Source organism: Mustelus asterias, chromosome 2 (assembly GCF_964213995.1).
Source record: "Mustelus asterias chromosome 2, sMusAst1.hap1.1, whole genome shotgun sequence".
Taxonomy (NCBI): domain Eukaryota; kingdom Metazoa; phylum Chordata; class Chondrichthyes; order Carcharhiniformes; family Triakidae; genus Mustelus; species Mustelus asterias.
Genome location: NC_135802.1, coordinates 16,586,485 through 16,605,707, shown reverse-complemented (window position 1 = coordinate 16,605,707; position 19,223 = coordinate 16,586,485). Strand labels below are relative to the sequence as shown.

The 19,223-nt window shown below is 41.8% G+C and overlaps 1 protein-coding gene across 29 annotated transcripts in view; it reads left to right on the top strand.

Annotated features, from left to right (window-relative positions):
* Nucleotides 1–19,223, top strand: part of obscnb (obscurin, cytoskeletal calmodulin and titin-interacting RhoGEF b) — a 614,792-nt gene that overhangs the window by 285,025 nt on the left and 310,544 nt on the right. For 24 of the 29 annotated variants that reach the window (XM_078231785.1, XM_078231777.1, XM_078231827.1 and 21 more), the window contains 3 exons: nt 617–883; nt 6,328–6,594; nt 9,384–9,650. In XM_078231785.1, the coding sequence (XP_078087911.1) occupies nt 617–883; nt 6,328–6,594; nt 9,384–9,650 (801 nt within the window). The remainder of the gene's footprint in view (nt 1–616; nt 884–6,327; nt 6,595–9,383; nt 9,651–19,223) is intronic. The other 5 variants (XM_078231832.1, XM_078231830.1, XM_078231758.1 and 2 more) reach the window with 2 other exon arrangements.

Genomic DNA, 19,223 nt, shown 5'->3' with positions numbered 1-19,223 from the left:
TATGGCTCAAGCACTCCCAAGTAACACTCAAGTACCCCACCAGTAGCAACTTTCATCCTGACAATGACCTGTTTATTCCTACTCTATGTTTTCTGTCAACTAATTCTCAATCCAGAGCAGTATATTCCCAGTCCCATGTGCTCTAATTTTGTTCAGCACTCTCTTCTCATGCAGTGTAAGTGGCTCTTCCCTTTACTGTTGGTAATCTTGTGATCTGTCCTGATGAGTGCAAGACGAACATCTTAGACAGAAAGTCTCTTTTTTCAGGAATACTCAAGTTCTGTACTATCAACCTTATTTTTAAGTTGTTAATTGAATTATTTCTATTTATTTACTTTAATTTATTTTCACTTATATCTTGAGAATGTCTTTCTGTCCTACTCCCTGAAGTTATTAGAAAGTTAAATTTGTTATATAGAACAAGATGTCCTTAAACAAATTAGATACTTAAATAAATCCTTAGATTGTTCGGGTTTTTTTGGAGTGACAGTGTATGAAAAAATAATTTGGAAAACTATTTTCAGCTGGTTAGATCAGAATTGTGTGAAAGCTGAGAGATAAGATTTGAATATTGACTAATCAGTGTCATTACAAACCAAATTTAATGTGTCCATAGCACTGCCTGTGTTTTTCAAGCAAGAACTTCAGAATGAGGAAGCTGCAGAGGGTGGCACTGCCACTTTACGCTGTGAGATTACGAAATCTGATGCCCCTGTAAAATGGAGGAAGGGATCGCTGGTACTTTTTCCATGTGACAAGTATGAAATGAAACAAGAAGGTTCCATTTGTGATTTGCTCATTCACAGCCTAAAACCTGAAGATGGTGGAGACTATACATGTTATTCTGGAGATCAACAAACTACCGCCTCTTTAAGAGTGAAGGGTAGGATAAGAGCATATTGCTCATTTTTCATCATAACTAAATCCTCTCACATTATCATGCTTAATTTTCCATCCTCCTCTAAATAACAGCATGCCACTCACTTAGTATTGTATACATTTTTACTGAATTGTTGAATTAAATGATTCTCTTCCTCCTATTTTACATGTGGCTCACTGTGAAAATAAATTACTTTCTAATTGGAACTCATTAAAAATTTTAAATCTAAAAATAATTTTGTCAATCTAGGATTAACGCTAGTAAATTATGTTAAAATGTTGTCCTGGCAACAATCTAAGATTAAACTAGTGTGTCATATTTGACTCCGAGATGATCTTCCGATCTCATATTCGCACCATCACTAAAACTGATTATTTCCAACCCTGTATTTTGCTCCCCCTTTCAGCTCATTAGCCACTGAAACCCACATTCATGCCTTTGTTGCTGCTAGATTTTACTATTCCAATTAATTCCTAGCTGATCTCCTACATCCTATCTTCTGTAAACTTGAGGACGTCCAAAACTGTGCTGCCTGTACCTTAACTTGTACTAAGGCCTCTTCACTTTGCATCCCTGTGCTTGATGACCTGCATCATCTCCTGGTCAAGCAATGTCTTGATTTTAAAATTCTCATCCTTGTTTTCATATCCCTCCCTATCTCTGTATTTTCCTTCAGCCCCACATCCCTCTGAGATAGCTTCAGTCCTCTAATTGTGACCTCTTGAGCATCCCTGATTTTAATCACTCCAGCATTAGTGGCCACACTTTCAATTGCTTGGACCTAAGCTATGAAATACCTATCCTACACCTCACCGCCTCTCTATCTAGTGTTCCTTCAACATGCTCCTTATACCTAGTTCTTTGATCAGGCTTTTCTTATATTTCCTTACGTGGCTTGGTTTCATTTACTATGTGGTAATGCTGTGAGCAAGCACCTTGGGACTAGTGGTGTGCCTCATGGATCACTATTAGGACCGCAATTGTTTACAATTTACACAGATGATTTGGAGTTGAGGACCAAGTGTAGTGTGTCAAAGTTCACAGATAACATGAAGATGAGTGGTAGAGGAAAGTGTGCAGAGGACACTGAATGTCTGGAAAGGGATATAGCTAGTTTAAATGAGTGGGCAAAGATCTGGCAGATGGAGTACAATGTCGGTAATGTGAGGTCATCCATTTTGGTAGGAATAACAGCAAAATGGACTGTTATTTAAATGGTAAAAAATTGCAGCATGCTGCTGTGCAAGGATGTCCTTGTGTATGAATCGCAAAAAGTTAGTTTGCAGGTGCGGCGGGTAATTATGAAGGCAAATGGAATGTTGTCTTTCATTGGTAGAGGGATGGAATTTAAAAACAGCGAGGTTATGCTGCAGCTGTATAAGGTGCTGGTGAGGCCATACAAGGAATATTGTGTACAGTTTTGGTCTCCTTACTTGAGAAAGGATATACTGGCACTGGAGGGGGTGCAGAGGAGATTCACTAGGTTGATTCCAGAGTTGAGAGCTTTGGCTTATGAGGAGAGACTGAGTAGACTGGGACTATACTCATTGGAATTTAGAAGAATGAGGGGGAATCATTTGGAAACATAAAAGATTATGAAGGGAATAGATAAGATAGAAGCAGGGAAGTTATTTCCACTGGCGGTGAAACCAGAATTAGGGTGCATAGCCTCAAAATAAGGGGGAGCAAATTTAGGACTAAGTTGAGGAGGACCTTCTTCACCCAAAAGGTTTTGAACCTGCAGAATTCCCTGCCCAGTGCAGCTTTTGAGGCTATCTCGTTGAATGTTTTTACGGCAAAGATAGACAGATTTTTGATCAGTAAAGGAATTAAGGGTTATGGTGAGCGGGCGGGTTAGAGGAGCTGAGTCTATGAAAAGATCAGCCATGATCTTATTGAATGGTGGAGCACGCGTTAGGGATCAGATGGCCTTCGCCTGTTCCTAGTTCTTATGTTCTTATGTATTGTATTACTTTAAAGGTGCTACCTAAATTAAGGTTGTTGTTTGTTTGAACTCTGGTGTTTACAATTTTAAAAAAAAATAATTTATGGGATGTTGGTGTCACTGGCTAGGCCAGCATTTATTGGCCATCCCTAATTGCCCTTGAGAAGGTGGCCCCTGTGGTGTAGGTACACCAACAGCGCTGTTAGGGAGGGAGTTCCAGGACTTTGACCCTCTGACAGTGAAGGAATGACAATATATTTCCAAGTCAGGATTGTGAGTTGCTCCAGGTCGTGGTGTTCCTATGTACCTGCTGCCCTTGTCCTTCTAGATGGTAGCTGTCGTGGGTTTGGGAGGTGCTGCCTGAGGACCCTTGGTGAGTTCCTGCAGTGCATCTTATTGATAGTACACACCGTTGCTTATGTTCATAGGTGGTGAAGTGAATGAATTTTTGTTGAAGGAGTGTCAATCAAGGGCTGCTTTGTTCTGGATGATGTTGAGCTTCTTGAGTATCGTTGGAACTGCATTCATCCAAGCAAGTGGAGAGTATTCTGATTATTCTGATTTGTGCCTTGTCAATGGCAGATAGGCTTTGAGGATGCAGGAAGTGAGTTGCATCCCACAGGATTCCTAGCCTCTCACCTGCTCTTGTAGTCACATTATTTATATGGCTGGCCCAGTTCAGTTTCTGGTTAATGGTAACCCTTCCAGAATGTTGATAGTGGGAAATTCAGTGATGGCAATGCCGTTGGATGTCAATGGTCATCCAACCTCCTATTTCCTAATGTGGCTCGTGCCACATTTTGTTTGATAATTCACCTAGGATGCACCTTGGGAAGGTTGATTACATTAATTGTGCTATCTAAATAAAGGTTGTTGTTTGAACTGGTGTTTCTGATTTTTTAATACTATTTGCGTAGAATGTTATTCCATTTGGATTACAATATTTGTGTTAATTAACAGTCTACCATTTTGATTGATAAAACATTTGGATACAATTTTTAAATAGTGCACAAAACTCATGTGAAGTCAGTGGAGTGCCATTACTACTCAGCTATTTGTGCTGCCCTGAAGTTCAAGCCAATATTTAGCCTGAGCTTCATTGAATTGCTACCTTTAACAAAGTGTACCAATGGTCCTGCGCAAAGCTTCAGGTGGGCCAAAGTTATTTCAAGGGACCAGGAGAAATATTCCTCCTTCTCCTAGTTCTTCTAGACCCGCAAAAAGTGAAACGCTTCATGGAGTGCTAGCTGAGCAGCCAAAGATGGACCACTAGTCAGCGCCTGCTACAAATGGTTAGTCATGATGTGGAGATGCCGGCGTTGGACTGGGGTAAACACAGTAAGAAGTTTAACAACACCAGGTTAAAGTCCAACAGGTTTATTTGGTAGCAAAAGCCACACAAGCTTTCGGAGCTGCAAGCCCCTTCTTCAGGTGAGTGGGAATTCTGTTCACAAACAGAGCATATAAAGACACAAACTCAATTTACATGAATAATGGTTGGAATGCAGACGCTGCGACAACGGATGAATGAACACCGCTCGACAATCACCAGGCAAGACAGTTCTCTTCCTGTTGGGGAGCACTTCAGCGGTCACGGGCATTCGGCCTCTGATATTCGGGTAAGCGTTCTCCAAGGCGGCCTTCGCGACACACGACGGCGCAGAGTCGCTGAGCAGAAACTGATAGCCAAGTTCCGCACACACGAGAACGGCCTCAACCGGGATATTGGGTTCATGTCCCACTATTTGTAACCCCCACAGAGTTTCACTGGCTGTCTTGTCTGGAGACAATACACATCTTTTTAGCCTGTCTTGATGCTCTCTCCACTCATGTTGTTTTGTTTCTTAAAGACTTGATTAGTTGTAAGTATTCGCATTCCAACCATTATTCATGTAAATTGAGTTTGTGTCTTTATATGCTCTGTTTGTGAACAGAATTCCCACTCACCTGAAGAAGGGGCTTGCAGCTCCGAAAGCTTGTGTGGCTTTTGCTACCAAATAAACCTGTTGGACTTTAACCTGGTGTTGTTAAACTTCTTACAAATGGTTAGAGCAGGCATAGAACATGCTCTATTGATTTGTGTGGTAGCAGGAAGAGAATTATAAATGAAGAGCACTTGAAGAGGAGAAAGAAAGAGAAAGCTGAAAGAGTAGATAGAGAAAATCAGACAAGCAGAAAAGTAGAGAATAAAATAGCCACACTAAGGTGACAAGGAGCATAAGAGAGTATCGTCTGATGTAAAAGAACAACAACAACTTGCATTTGTCTAAAAGACCTTAACTTAGACAAATGTCCTATGAGTATGAATATTGTCATTCTATCTATTACCTATATTGTTGAGAATAGAAACATGATGTCAAAGCTCTTCTTCTTGGATTCATTGGGACAGATGCAACAATGCCAAATTTTAAAGAGAACTACAATTTTTATTGCATGAGAAAGGAGGTGCTAATTGGTTGGCAAGTTGATTGTGATTGGTCGAGACGTTGCCATGGTGAATGCACCTGGGAGCTATTGTTCCCATGTTTTTGTTTATTCAAAAAAGGTGCAATGTCTGACATATTCCTTTTGCTTACGTAAAATTAGATGTGATTCTGTGATTGGGCAACTGAACAATTTCGAGTGTGCTAAGAGTTACACTAACAACCAATTTAAGATATCATTTGGGCTCGCAATGTAACTCACTTGTGCTTGCTAGAAGCCACATGTATTCTTTTGCAGGGACCTGTCCTCTGCAGGCAAATTTTTATTGCTCTAGAAATGAAACCGTGTGCTTTGTATGTTTTTTTTAATGGCCTCATTAATCTGTGCGACTACTTTTAATGAAGGGTGTATTTTGTACCCCCAGCTCCCTCCATTCCTCAACTCACTTAAACATTTCTTTTCCGAGGAGAATGTGGCGTCTTTAATCTTCCTCAAAATTGTACCACTTTACATTTATCTATGTTAAATTTCATTTGCCAATTACATGCTCATATCTCCCTGTGTTTTCCTGCAGTTCTCCACTGTATCAAATATACTTCCCATCTGGTGTATTAAGTTGGCTGATTAAATTTACTTTTCTGAATGTAAGGACTTACACTATTTTTATCAAATATGATGATACCACTATGGCTGAAATTTTCCGATTGTTTCTGCCAGTGGGATCTTCCAGCCTCACTGACAGCGAGCTGCTGCTGCGGGTTCCCCAGCGGTGGATGGAAGGTGCAAACTACGGGAAAACCCGTAGCCAGCCGATGGCAGGCCGCCTTCACTCCCGGAAAACACACCACATCAGCGCGGAAACTCTAGCCCTATGTGTGATTAGAGTGAGCGTAATTAAAATGACACATGTTTAGTTTATCATTAACAAGGATTTTGTACAGCCATGAATAATGTAATAAGTTTTCAACAGAATAGCTTTTTCTAGGGAAAACAAATTCCATTTGATTATTGAGAATTTCAATAATTATAGTTTGACTAAACTGTGTTATCAGGAATTAATTTGCTATCTTCCTATTAGCGCTGCCTGTACTTTTCAAAGAAGGACTGAAGAATGTTGAAGCTGAAGAGGATGGTACCGCTGTTCTACACTGTGAAGTTACTAAACTTAATGCCTCAGTGGAATGGAGGAAGGGATCAATTGTACTTCACCCCAGTGACAAGTACAAACTGAAGCAAGAAGGTTCAAGCATTAAGCTGCTCATTCACAAACTGAAGCTTGAGGATGCTGGTGAATATACCTGTGATTCTGGTGATCAACAGACTACTGCATCGTTGAAAGTAAAAGGTATGGAAAGAAAAATTAATTCATTGTTGATTTTCATCATGGAGTTAGTTGATCATCATTTTCATCTCCTGAATAACATTCACAGTTTCCTTTGTTCTGTGTATATGAAGAATATATCTGTTTTGTTCAAAGTACTATGTGAGAATGTGTGCCTGTCTTAGAATCTTAGAAATCTTAGGAACCCTACAGCACAGAAAAAGGCCATTCGGCCCATCGAGTCTGCACCGACCACAATCCCACCCAGGCCCTACCCTCATATCCCTACATATTTACCCACTAATCCCTCTAACCTACGCATCCCAGGACACTAAGGGCAATTTTAGCATGGCCAATCAACCTAACCCGCACATCTTTGGACTGTGGGAGGAAACCGGAGCACCCGGAGGAAACCCACGCAGACACGAGGAGAATGTGCAAACTCCACACAGACAGTGACCCAAGCCGGAAATCAAACCCAGGTCCCTGGAGATGTGAAGCAGCAGTGCTAACCACTGTGCTACCGTGCCGCCCTGTGTGATATTGTTACAGAGTCCTTTCAACGAATCACTTCGTCAAACCTGATACCACTGTCCCTTCACTCAATCACTTAATAGTAACTTGTCAGACACATCATGTTAGCAGATCAGCTGTTTCTGGCAACAAGTTTCCGGAGTAGAAGAATATGCGCCACTGTGACTTTCTGTTCTTATATCTTCACTTCCATTTCAACGCAGCTCAGCATGTTTAACCTCTCATCTGAAGTACCCCTCAGGATTGCAGTGATGGATCAACCTAGATTATATAGTGTGATGGTTCAGGTCAGAAACTCTAAAGTGTTGTATGGAGCCCACCTGGATCATAGGTTTTGCATCTTGAATTTGGCTAGGAAAAGCATGATAGGTTTCACTTCAGGTATGAATCAAATGACCCACCAGGGAGCTTTTATCAAACAAAGTTTAGTTAAGAATATAGTCAACATGTATAGTCGGAAAATTAGCAAGAACTTTTATCAATTACAAACAAGAAACAAACATGATAGAGTATAAACCTTAACAAACGTTTCAAATATGTTCCAGTCAAACCAATCTCATAGACAAAAAAAGCCCCTTTGCACAGGTTTAACACAGCAAAGACTAGTGCTCACGTGATATTGGACTTGAGACCTTTGGGTGGAGTCTGCAGTTCTCTGGATAAACTCAGAACAGTTACAAGTCAGAATAGCTTCCCAAAACACCAGGGACTGTAGGCAAGTCACCAACAGCCAATTTCCCCCCTTCAGAAAGGCAAGCCCTTGCTGTCAGCTAACCAGCAGAATTTCCAAAACTAGGGAGAGAGAGACTTCTTTTCAGCTTGATGCCCCTTCTAAAACTAAGGCTCAAACCTGGAGCTCCAAACTGGAAAAGAAAACTCCTATGATCTGACCTGTGCTGTATTGTTCTTTGTTCTTTGTTCTTTTGTTTGACCTGCCAACCAGTTTTTCTCCTGACAATGCAGTCATAAACATCCCAGTAAAAATAAACAAATCCCCATTTAAGCAGCAATATAAAGAGTCTCATAGACAGCTCAGCAACAATGAGAAAAACAAATTGAAAAAGTTTGCCTGACTCTGTGGCCAAATCCCCCTCCAACTCGATTTTCAAATTTGCAGATGACACCACTGTAGTGGGTCTGATCTCAAACAATGATGAGACAGAGTACAGGAAAGAGATAGGGAATCTGATGAACTGGTGCAATGATAATAATCTTTCCCTCAATGTCAACAAAACAAAGGAGATAGTCATCGACTTCAGGAAGTATAGTGGAGGGCATGCCCCTGCCTACATCAATGGGGGCGAAATAGAAATGGTCGAGAGCTTCAAGTTTTTAGGTGTCCAGATCACCAACAACCTGTCCCGGTCCCCCCATGCCGACACTATAGTTAAGAAAGCCCACCAATGCCTCTACTTTCTCAGAAGACTAAGAAAATTTGGTATGTCCACTATGACTCTCACCAACTTTTACAGATGCACTATAGAAAGCATTCTTCCTGGTCATATCACAGCTTGGCATGGCTCCTGCTCTACTCAAGACCGCAAGAAACTACAAAGGGTCGTGAACGAAGCCCAGTGCAACACTCAAACCAGCCTCCCAACCATTGACATTGTCTACACTTCCCGCTGCCTTGGCAAAGCAGCCAGCAAAAGTAAGGACTCCACGCACCCTGGATATACTTCCAACTTTTCCATTAGGAAAAAAATACAAAAGTCTGAGATCACGTACCAACCAACTCAAGAACAGCAGCTTCTTCCCTGTTGCCATCAGATGTTGAATGGAGTTACCTTGCATTAAGTTGATCTTTCTTTACACCCTAGCTATGACTGTAACATTACGCTCTGCACTCTCTCCTTTCCCTCTCTGTGAACGGTATGCTTTGTCTGTATAGCGCGCAAGAAACAATACTTTTCACTGTACACCAATACATGTGACAATAATCAATCAAATCAAAATCAAAAATGCAGAGTTCATGATTTTTAAAAAATCACTTCTTAAAGGTACACTAACATCACAATATTCCTGGAATGGGTCTTGAACTTGTAACTTTCAGTCAGAGGCAAAACCTAATCAATGTTATACGTTTTTTCACTTCATCTCTGTACCATAAACATATAAGTGTGGCATTGCTGAAAGCATAACAAGGTTGATAGTACTGTTGTACTCAATCTCACATGATTGTTGCATTTGTTTAGAAGTTTGCTTGTGTGTGGTCACTTATGCATCACAATTCTCCTTGACTAAATGGTGTATTCACAAATTGAATTACTGTTCCTTAGCTTTGCCTGTGCTTTTCAAACAAGAGCTTCAGAACACAGAAGCTGAAGAGAACAGTTGTGTCATTTTGTCCTGTGAGGTTACTAAACCAGATGTTCCAGTGGAATGGAGGAAGGGATCTATAGTACTTTACCCAAGTGACAAGTATGAGATGATAAACAAAGATTGCTCCATTAAACTGCTTATTCGCAACGTAAAACCAGAAGATGGAGGGGAATATACCTGTGATTCTGGAGATCAGAAGACCACTGCCTCTTTGAAAGTGAAGGGTAGGACAGCTATCCTTACTGATCATAATCAAATCCTTGTGAATTTTCATCACAAAAATGTCTTATGAATCTCACTTTGTGATATCCACTATTTTGTTGATCCTCTAAGCTTGCTTTGGATTGTTTTTTCAATATTGAATGTTAGATCATAACCTCCACCTCGCTGCTGCAAAATACAGCACTTTGTGATTAATTGTGAATTGTAACCTTTAGATGAAACATTCATTCATCCCAGGATAAACTTTAACATTAGCACATACTTATATTTTAGTGAAGATCGAAACAAGATACTTATTGAATACCTGTGCCATATTTTGTCACCACCTATAAGTTGGCAATCCTTTTTTCGATTTTACTTTTAATGTTTTTTTGGAAGTATTTTTCCTTCATATTCTTACTTGTTATGCTGCTCAACCACTTTAATTTTCACATATTGCCCTTTTTTGTTTTATTTCATCATTCTTGTAAACTTTATTTATTCCTGACATCCTAAAATTACTTGAAGTTTCCATTTTTGATGAAATATACTTATACTTCTATAAACTCATTTTTTAGTCCTGTGTGCCAATTTCCCCTTACATCTCATCTCAGCAACAGAAATATTTCTTACCTCAATATCGTTAGGAACTGATAAGTAATCAATTTATTGGAGTTTTTCCTCTTCTTTCCATTTGCCATTTCTACTCATTTACATGGCAAGTGAGGCTATTGTACAAGGAGGGCTTAGCTATTAATATCAATAAGATTATCTGCTCTGCAAAGTTGATCTGTGAACTGATGTACTTGGTCCAGGGTTTGGCTCAAGCACCTACCCAAATCGTCACAAATTTGGCACTAACCATTTGTTTTGGCTTTATCTTTATTTTGTTCTGGATAACTGGCAGATCTAGGGCTGACATTTTGGCAAGGCCCACAAGAAACTGCTACCACTAGGGTGGGATGCAGGCTGGGGATCCTAATTCTATGGCAGTCAGCCATTTAACAGCAGGGAGACAAAGGAGGCATCCAATGAGATGGCAGGGGCGGCAATAGTGGCATCATATTGAAAGGGCCACCAGTGATCATTGAAATCAAGCCAACCTAAAAGAATCCTGTGAAAGAAAGCCTATCAAGGCATGGCAGAAGGAAGACCCTGTGGCCACTCCTTGCAAGTTCACCACCAGCTTTGGGAGCAAGGTGGGTGGTCCTCTTCTCCAAGGATGGGAGGAGGAAACCTGCCCACCCGATGAAGCAAGCCTGGGTGGAGAGCGCAGAGGAAGTTACCCATTGGGTTGACTCTAGAACCTGGCTGCAGTGCCACGAGTGGGGTCATGACTTCAAGTAGTCCACTAAGTTGAGTGCACCACACAGTACTTTTTATGGTGCTTACATGTAGCTATGCGTATGGGTGAGCTTGCCAGAAAAAGCATGCTACCTCATCAGTAGCAATCGACTAGGCAGCAGCATTGCCCGTCATAGGTATGGAAGCATCTTGGTGAATGGCCCCAGGTATATCAATTGACTCCTGCACTGTCTTGAGTGGCTGCATGCAAGAGGCATTTCTTTGGGGCATCATGGACAGTCAGTTGGCGTTGTGCTTGTCCTTGTGTGTTGACTAACAGTGGTCATCAATGCAAGAGAAAACTTCCCAAAATACCAAGCTAAGAGTGAAGACTGGCGTGGCGTCCCTTATCTCTTAATCCTGATCCTCATGGAAGAAGATACATTGATATTTGGTACATGGCATGGGTACCATTCCATTGCTGATTATGAGACAGGAGTACAGACACAGACAGGGGAATGAGTGACCAAATGGATGGACATGAGAACAAGAGAGAACAAAAGAACCTCTTGTGAAATTGTTTCTGCTATCAGAGAAAGTTGGGCAAACAGAAAAAGAAAGACTTGCTAAAACCTAAATATTCAGAAGGCAGATATCGGTGGCAACAGTTGAGTGGTGTGTCAGTTAGGCATTTTTAGGGCATTGTTCTTCCACAATGATGCTGGACGGCATGGTGACACAGTGGTTAGCACTGCTGCCTTACAGCGCCAGGGACCCAGGTTCAATTCCGACCTCGGGTCACTGTCTGTGTGGAGTTTGCACATTCTTCTTGTGTCTGCGTGGGTTTCCTCCGGGTGCTCCGGTTTCCCTCCACAGTCCAAAGATGTGCGGGTTAGGTTGATTGGCCATGCTAAATTGACCCTAGTGTCAGGGGGATTAGTGGAGTGAATGTGTGGGGTTACGGGAATAGGGCCTGGGTGGGATTGTGGTCGGTGCAGACTCGATGGGCCAAATGGCCTCCTTCTGCACTGTAGGGATTCTATGATTCTATGCACAAATATGTTGGAATTATTTTATTGTCATATTGACATTTCTTTTACTGTTTTAATGTACAAATTACATTTTTTACATAATTTCAAGACTTTCAAAAACTTTAATTACTGTTAGGTTGTCTTGGAAACATATAGATTGGAGATGAGATTTTGATTTGATTTGATTCATTATTAGCACATATTAGTTACAGTGAAAAGTATTGTTTCTTCCGTGCCATACAGACAAAGCATACTGTACATAGGGAAGGAAAGGAATGAGTGCAGAATGTAGTGTTACAGTCATAGCTAGGATGTAGAGAAAGATCAACTTAAAGCGAGGTAGCTCCATTCAAAAATCTGATGGCAGCAGGGAAGAAGCTGTTTTTGAGTCGTTTGATATGTGTTGTTGGAAAAGTCACCACTCGGAGATCAGACTTGAGATTCAACATGCAGTTTATTAAATCGAAGCTTCGGGAGTATCTCTGGGCAGAGTTCCTCAATCTGGCTTGGCAGCAAGTGCATTTATATACGTTAAAACATCGCAAACATCAGCAGTTTTGCATCAAGCCGTAGGCAGTTACATACTTGGCCAATTGTGCCCCTTGACAATAGTTAGTTATCAATAACTCCCAATCACATTTCGTTGAAAATACCTCACTGTTCCAGTTCCTTTTTCAGGCCATCTGCCTGACTATTCCTGTCCTTTGCTGTCTGACCATTCCTGCTTGCTTTGCATTTTTACACTAAAATGAGACATGGCTCACCCCAGCTTGTCACTGAGTCAAGGCTCGAGTGTTTGTGGTTAACCACAGAGTGCAAAACATACATAGACAACTTTTCTTGTCTTAAAAAGTTTTACATTCACAATGATGGAAAGATCCAAAGATGTGCGGGTTAGGTTGATTGGCCAGGTTAAAAATTGCCCCTTAGAGTCCTGAGATGCGTAGGTTAGAGGGATTGGCAAGTAAATATGTGGGGATAGGGCCTGGGTGGGATTGTGGTCGGTGCAGACTCGATGGGCCGAATGGCCTCCTTCCGCACTGTAGGGTTTCTATGATGGCTTGAAAAGTTTTAAAGTCACAATAATGGCTTGAACAGTCTCAATTTTACTCCAACAATACGTGATCTCAGACTTTTGTATATTTTTCCCAACGGAAAAAGGTGGAAGAGAGTATATCCGGGGTTCACGGGGTCCTAATTATGCTGGCTGCTTTTCCGAGGCAGCAGGAAGTGTAGACAGTATCAATGGATGGGAGGCTGGTTTGAGTGATGAACTGGGTTTAATTCACGACCCTTTGTAGTTCTTGTGGTCTTGGGCAGAGCAGGAGCCATACCAAGCTGTGATACAACCAGAAAGAATGCTTTCCATGGTGCATCTGTAAATGTTGGTGAGAGTCGTAGCTGACATGCCAAATTTCCTTAGTCTTCTGAGAAAGTAGAGGCGTTGGTGGGCTTTCTTAACTATAGCGTCAGTATGGGGGGGACCAGGACAGGTTGTTGGTGATCTGGACACCTAAAATCTTGAAGCTCTCGACCATTTCTACTTCATCCCCATTAATGTGGACAGGGGCGTACCCTCCACTACGCTTTCGAAAGTCAATGACGAGCTCCTTCATTTTGTTGACATTGAGGGAGAGATTCCTGTCGTCGCACCAGTTCACCAGATTCTCTATCTCCTTCCTGTCCTCTGTCTCATCATTGTTTGATACATTCCAACGTAGAGGAAATCTGATGGGCAAATCAGCCCAGTGTTTTCTTTCATTTGTGGTAGTTTACAGGACGGAATAGAGAACTGAAGGGAGAAATTAGAGGGCTGGCAAGAAAAGCATTGGAATGATTCAATCTAGATACGACAAAATAAATAATGAGGTTTTAGCTGATGACAGATTGAGGCACGGTTAGAGGCAAGTAGTGTTATGCAGATGTAAGTAGACAGTTGTTTTGATTGAGTGGATAGGGACTGTTTGCTGGTGTTAGACACAATACTGAAGTTGTAAACAGTCCTAAATGAAATTAGAAATAGTCTGAAACATTCAGATTGAATGGCATCTTTGGAGAGAGCAAAGCAGAATCACTTGTCAAGTTTAAAGCAGCGTATGCTATGTTCGTGTCTACAATGGATTTATATTAGTATATTGTAGGTATATGTTAGATGAGAGAAGTTGGAGTAGTTTTCCTTGGAGAAGAGAAGGTTGCAAAGAGGTCTTCACTCCAGCTGACTCCCTCTTGTCTCCCTTTCCTATCTTTCCTTTGTATCCAGAAATATTTAACACGTGGTCCTGCCCTCCTTAGAGTCAGGACTGTTATAGCCACGACGTCATACTTTTGCATGTCAATCCATGCCTGCATCTCACCAGTCTTATTAGCCACACTGCGTGCATTCAAATACAGGCATATTAACCCTGATTTAGACTTTATTATTTTCTCCCATACTCTGATCCCCGCCTAAAAACCTATTATTTCCCAAACTAATGTTGACTATCTCTCACATTATCCTTTGCACCTTGGTATTCCTCTCTGATATTTCCTCCTGCTTCCCACATCCTTCCTGCTGCTTGGTTAATTTAAACCCTCTCCAACAACACTTGTAAATAGCCTCACAATGAACTAAATTCTGGCTACATTTAGGTACAATTCATCTCTCCCAGACCCTGTCCCAATGTTCAGCGAATCTAAAGTCCTGCCTTCTCACGTTATTTCCAACCATGCATTGATCTGCTTTTATCTTCCTATTTTTATAGTTACTTGCACATGGTACTGGATTACTACTTTTGGGATCCTGTTTGCTAATTTCTGACCCAGCCCCTTAAATTCCAACTGCAGGACCACACCCTTCTTTCTGCCAATGTCACTCATACCATTGTGTCCCATGACTGCTGGCTGTTCATCCTCTCTCCATGAGGGTACTCTGCAGCTGTTTGGTAGCATGCTTGACCCTAACACCAGAGAGACAACACACCATCCTGGATTTAGCCACATAAATTCCTCCCTATTACCCTGACTATTGAATCACCTGTCATTATTGCTCTTCCAATTTTCCTTGTTCCCAAAATTACATGTGGTGCCGTGGACTTGGCTCTGGCTGCATTTTCCAGATGAACTCTCCTCAATATTCAGAACTGAATTTTTGTTGAAGAATGGGATACACTCAAGGGCTGTTTCTTCTTGACTGCCTGGTGGTCACCCATTCCCTCTGTCTGAATACTTTTAAGCTGAAAGATGCCCACATCTATAAATATCCTGTCCCCAAATCTGTCAACCACACAGATGCCACACAGGGATACCTTGCTGCTCAAATTCCAAAATACAGAATTCAAGCTGCTGTAACCGACAACACTTTCTGCATAGGTGTTTATCCAGGGCATGGAAAATATCTTAGATATCCTAGCATAGGATAAGCACTGTGAAGGTTGTCATTCCTTTTGCTATTAGTTAATAACCTTGTTACTGCTAATAAGCCTTTACAAGTGCTAATAAACATTACTATTAATAAACAAAGAAAATTACAGCACAGGAACAGGCCCTTTGGCCCTCCAAGCCTGAACCGTCCAAGCTGCCTGACTGAACTAAAACCCCCAACCCTTCCAGGGACCATATCCCTCTACTCCCATCCTATTCATGTATTTGTCAAGTTGCCCCTTAAAAGTCACTATCGTATCTGCTTCCACTGCCTCCCCCAGCAACGAATTCCAAGCACCCACCACCCTCTGTGTAAAAAACTTGTCTCGTACATCTCCTTTAAACCTTGCCCCTCGCACCTTAAACCTATGCCCCCGAGTAATTGACATTTCCACCCTGGGAAAAAGCTTCTGACTATCCTTGGACAGGATTTATGAACATTTAGAGAAGTTTAGTATGCTCAAAAGTAGTCAGCACGGCTTTGTCAAAGGCAAATCGTGCCTTACGAGCCTGGTGGAGTTCTTTGAAAATGTGACAAAACACATTGATGAAGGAAAAGCGGAGATGTGGTTTACATGGACTTCAGCAAGGCATTCGATAAGGTCCCCCATGCAAGACTTCTCGAGAAAGTGAGAGGGCATGGGATCCAAGGGGCTGTTGCCTTGTGGATTCAGCACTGGCTTGCCTGCAGAAGGCAGAGAGTGGTTGTAGAAGGGTCTTTTTCTGAATGGAGGTCAGTCACCAGTGGCGTGCCCCAGGGATCTGTTCTGGGACCCTTGCTGTTTGTCATTTTCATAAATGACCTGGATGAGGAAGTGGAGGGATGGGTTGGCAAGTTTGCCGACGACACGAAGGTTGGTGGTGTTGTGGATAGTTTGGAGGGATGTCAGAAGCTGCAGCGTGACATAGATAGGATGCAAGACTGGGCGGAGAAGTGGCAGATGGACTTCAACCCGGATAAATGTGTAGTGGTCCATTTTGGCAGGTCAAATGGGATGAAGGAGTATAATATCAAGGGTAAGACTCTTAGCAGTGTAGAGGATCAGAAGGACCTTGGGGTCCGGGTCCATAGGACTCTTAAATCGGCCTCGCAGGTAGAGGAGGTGGTTAAGAAGGCGTATGGTGTGCTGGCCTTCATCAATTGAGGGATTGAGTTTAGGAGTTGGGAGATAATGATGCAGCTTTATAAGACCCTCGTCAGACCCCACTTGGAGTACTGTGCTCGGTTCTGGTCGCCTCATTACAGGAGGGATGTGGAAATGAATGAAAGGGTGCAGAGAAGATTTACAAGGATGTTGCCTGGATTGGTTGGCATGCCTTATGAGGATAGGCTGAGGGAGCTCGGTCTTTTCTCCTTGGGACACAGGTTTAAGGTGCTGGGGAGTAGGTACAGGGGAGATGTCAGGGGTAAGTTTTTCACTCAGAGGGTGGTGGGTGAGTGGAATCGGCTGCCGTCAGTGGTGGTGGAGGCAAACTCGATAGGGTCTTGTAAGAGACTTCTGGATGAGTACATGGTACTTAATAGGATTGAGGGTTATAGGTAAGCCTATATATAGGCCTAGGTAGATAGGGACATGACCGGCGCAACTTGTGGGCCGAAGCGCCTGTTTGTGCTGTATTTTGTTCTATGTTGTATGTTCTATCCACTCTGTCCATGCCCCTCATAATCTTGTAGACTTCTATCAGGTCGCCCCTCAAACCTTATCAATGGAATCATAAGAACTCATAAACTTTACCAGAACTAATACATCTGCTGATGTTCTACAAACACTTTGCAAGTGTTATGAAGGGGGAGGGGAGGGGTTGATCTCCTCTCTGAGAACTTAAATGCAACCACTCAAAGAGAAGTACTTCCATTCATAATCTGTTAAAGTGTGTGAGAAAAGGTCATTTCTGCGCCTCAGCAACTTTTAGTGGTTAAATTAAAATAACTACCTGAGATTCTCTCTGTAAAAGCAATAAATAACACTTTATTTATCTAACTGTGAACAGGTTAACTAAACTATCAACAACCTGAATTAAACACTATTCTAATGGAATGCTGTTCAGATAAATACAATTCCCACTTATTACAAAAAAAAATTCTAGTCACTCTCAAAATTTTAACCAGGTTTGACGCCTTCTGGAATCTTCTGTCTTTGCTGATTTCTTCTGTCTTCGCTATCTTCAGTTGATACCGTTGCAATTGAGATTAGGCTTTCTTTTAAGACATAAATGCAGCAATGAGAGATTCAGCAAGTCTCTGTCTCTCTCTCTCTGGGAGCTGAACTACGCTGTTACTTGGCAACTGGCAGGCGTTCTCCTACCGTTTGTGCACTGCTCCCATCTTTTATACCCTTGATGACATAACAACAGCCCCACAATAGGATGGGTTTAGAGGTTATCAGAAACAATTTGTTATCTTGGCAATACCACTCTATGCTCTCTGTCTACAGTATTTTGCACCTGCATCACTTTTAAAAAAGCATTTTTTTAATAGACCATGCAATTTTACAGCTCTTACATTTTACAAGTTTTTTTGATTTCCCAAAAACGTTCGTAGTGCTGAATTCGCAGGAAAACTGGTGTAAATCACAATTGTTTTTTCACTGCGATTTCAGAGAAGAATCTTCCACACTCTATGCAATGCAAAGGTCACAATCATGAATATCTTTAAAAGCTCGGAGGAGAGGGGCCAATTCATGCCAGAGTCTGACAGTTCCAGACCTCTCTGCCACTCTGCAGTGGGATTGATCGGGGCTGGAGGGAGGCCAGTGATTGGGGTGGGCTGGGGTAGTCTGCCGGGGGTGCCTGCCTCCCGTGGCGGACGGGGGATCTGCCGGAGGTGTATCATCTAAGCTAAGCATATATAAGCTAAATCATCCAAGACAACATTTAAGCAGAACAAAAGAAAAAATGTCCATGCTGCACAACAGGGTCAAAAAGAGTGAAGAGAAACATAGTCAGAGGTGGAATTATCACTAAATGTGCTAACTGTCACAAACTAACACAGAGGTACTGGGTCACTCCACTGCTGCATGGACTGCCTCTAAGGATAGAAGTTAACATGGGGGCAGCAGCCTTGCTGGTGCCAGAGACTATCCACAATAAGAAACTTCCCCCAGATACTAATTACACTGTTACCCAACTAGTCACACTGAGATTCTGGCTTCCACACAAGTGATTCCAATTCCACTCTCAAAAAGACATGCCTTGGAATCTTCTCCCAAACAATGCTTTCTTTCAAATGCCTCACCACTGATCCATTTCCACGATTTCAGTCTCTCCTTTCAGTATTCCTCTGCTTTGAATTGCCACCTGCATTCAAGCTTTCACACAATCTTTCAGGTATTCAGCCATGCCAACAAGACTCCATTGCTTCACAGGCTATACTAAGGTCACCAACTTTAGGATTACTTTGGCTTCTTGCTAGCCAACCTCACTAGTTCTGCAACTTTCAGCTCTATCTTTAACTCAATTTCCAGTTCTCTTTATCCCTTTGACCTCAGTCTTCCTGGGACTTCCATTTCCTTCCCTGGTTTCTTGAACTACCCATTTTTTAGCTTTGGAGAGTTGTTTTCTTATCTTTACTTCATTGTTCTACTTTTCTGTTTCTGGCAGCTTTCTGTGAGAGATGCTGCCTTTCCAGCTGCATTGTTCTAACTGCCTCGGGTTCAACAAAACTCAAAAATTATTTCTAACCAAAGTGGCCCTGATTGCTAACCAACAACCTGGTCTTTATTTCCACTTGTTTGTTTTCACGTTGCAAGCTTTATAATCTCAATGCTGCACAGTTTGAAATTAAACCAAAGCCTCCATTCATGCACCTTTGTTGCTTTATTTAAACTCTTATTACATCAAGCTAGAAATTGCATCTTTTTTAAATGGATCTCTGTTTGTTGT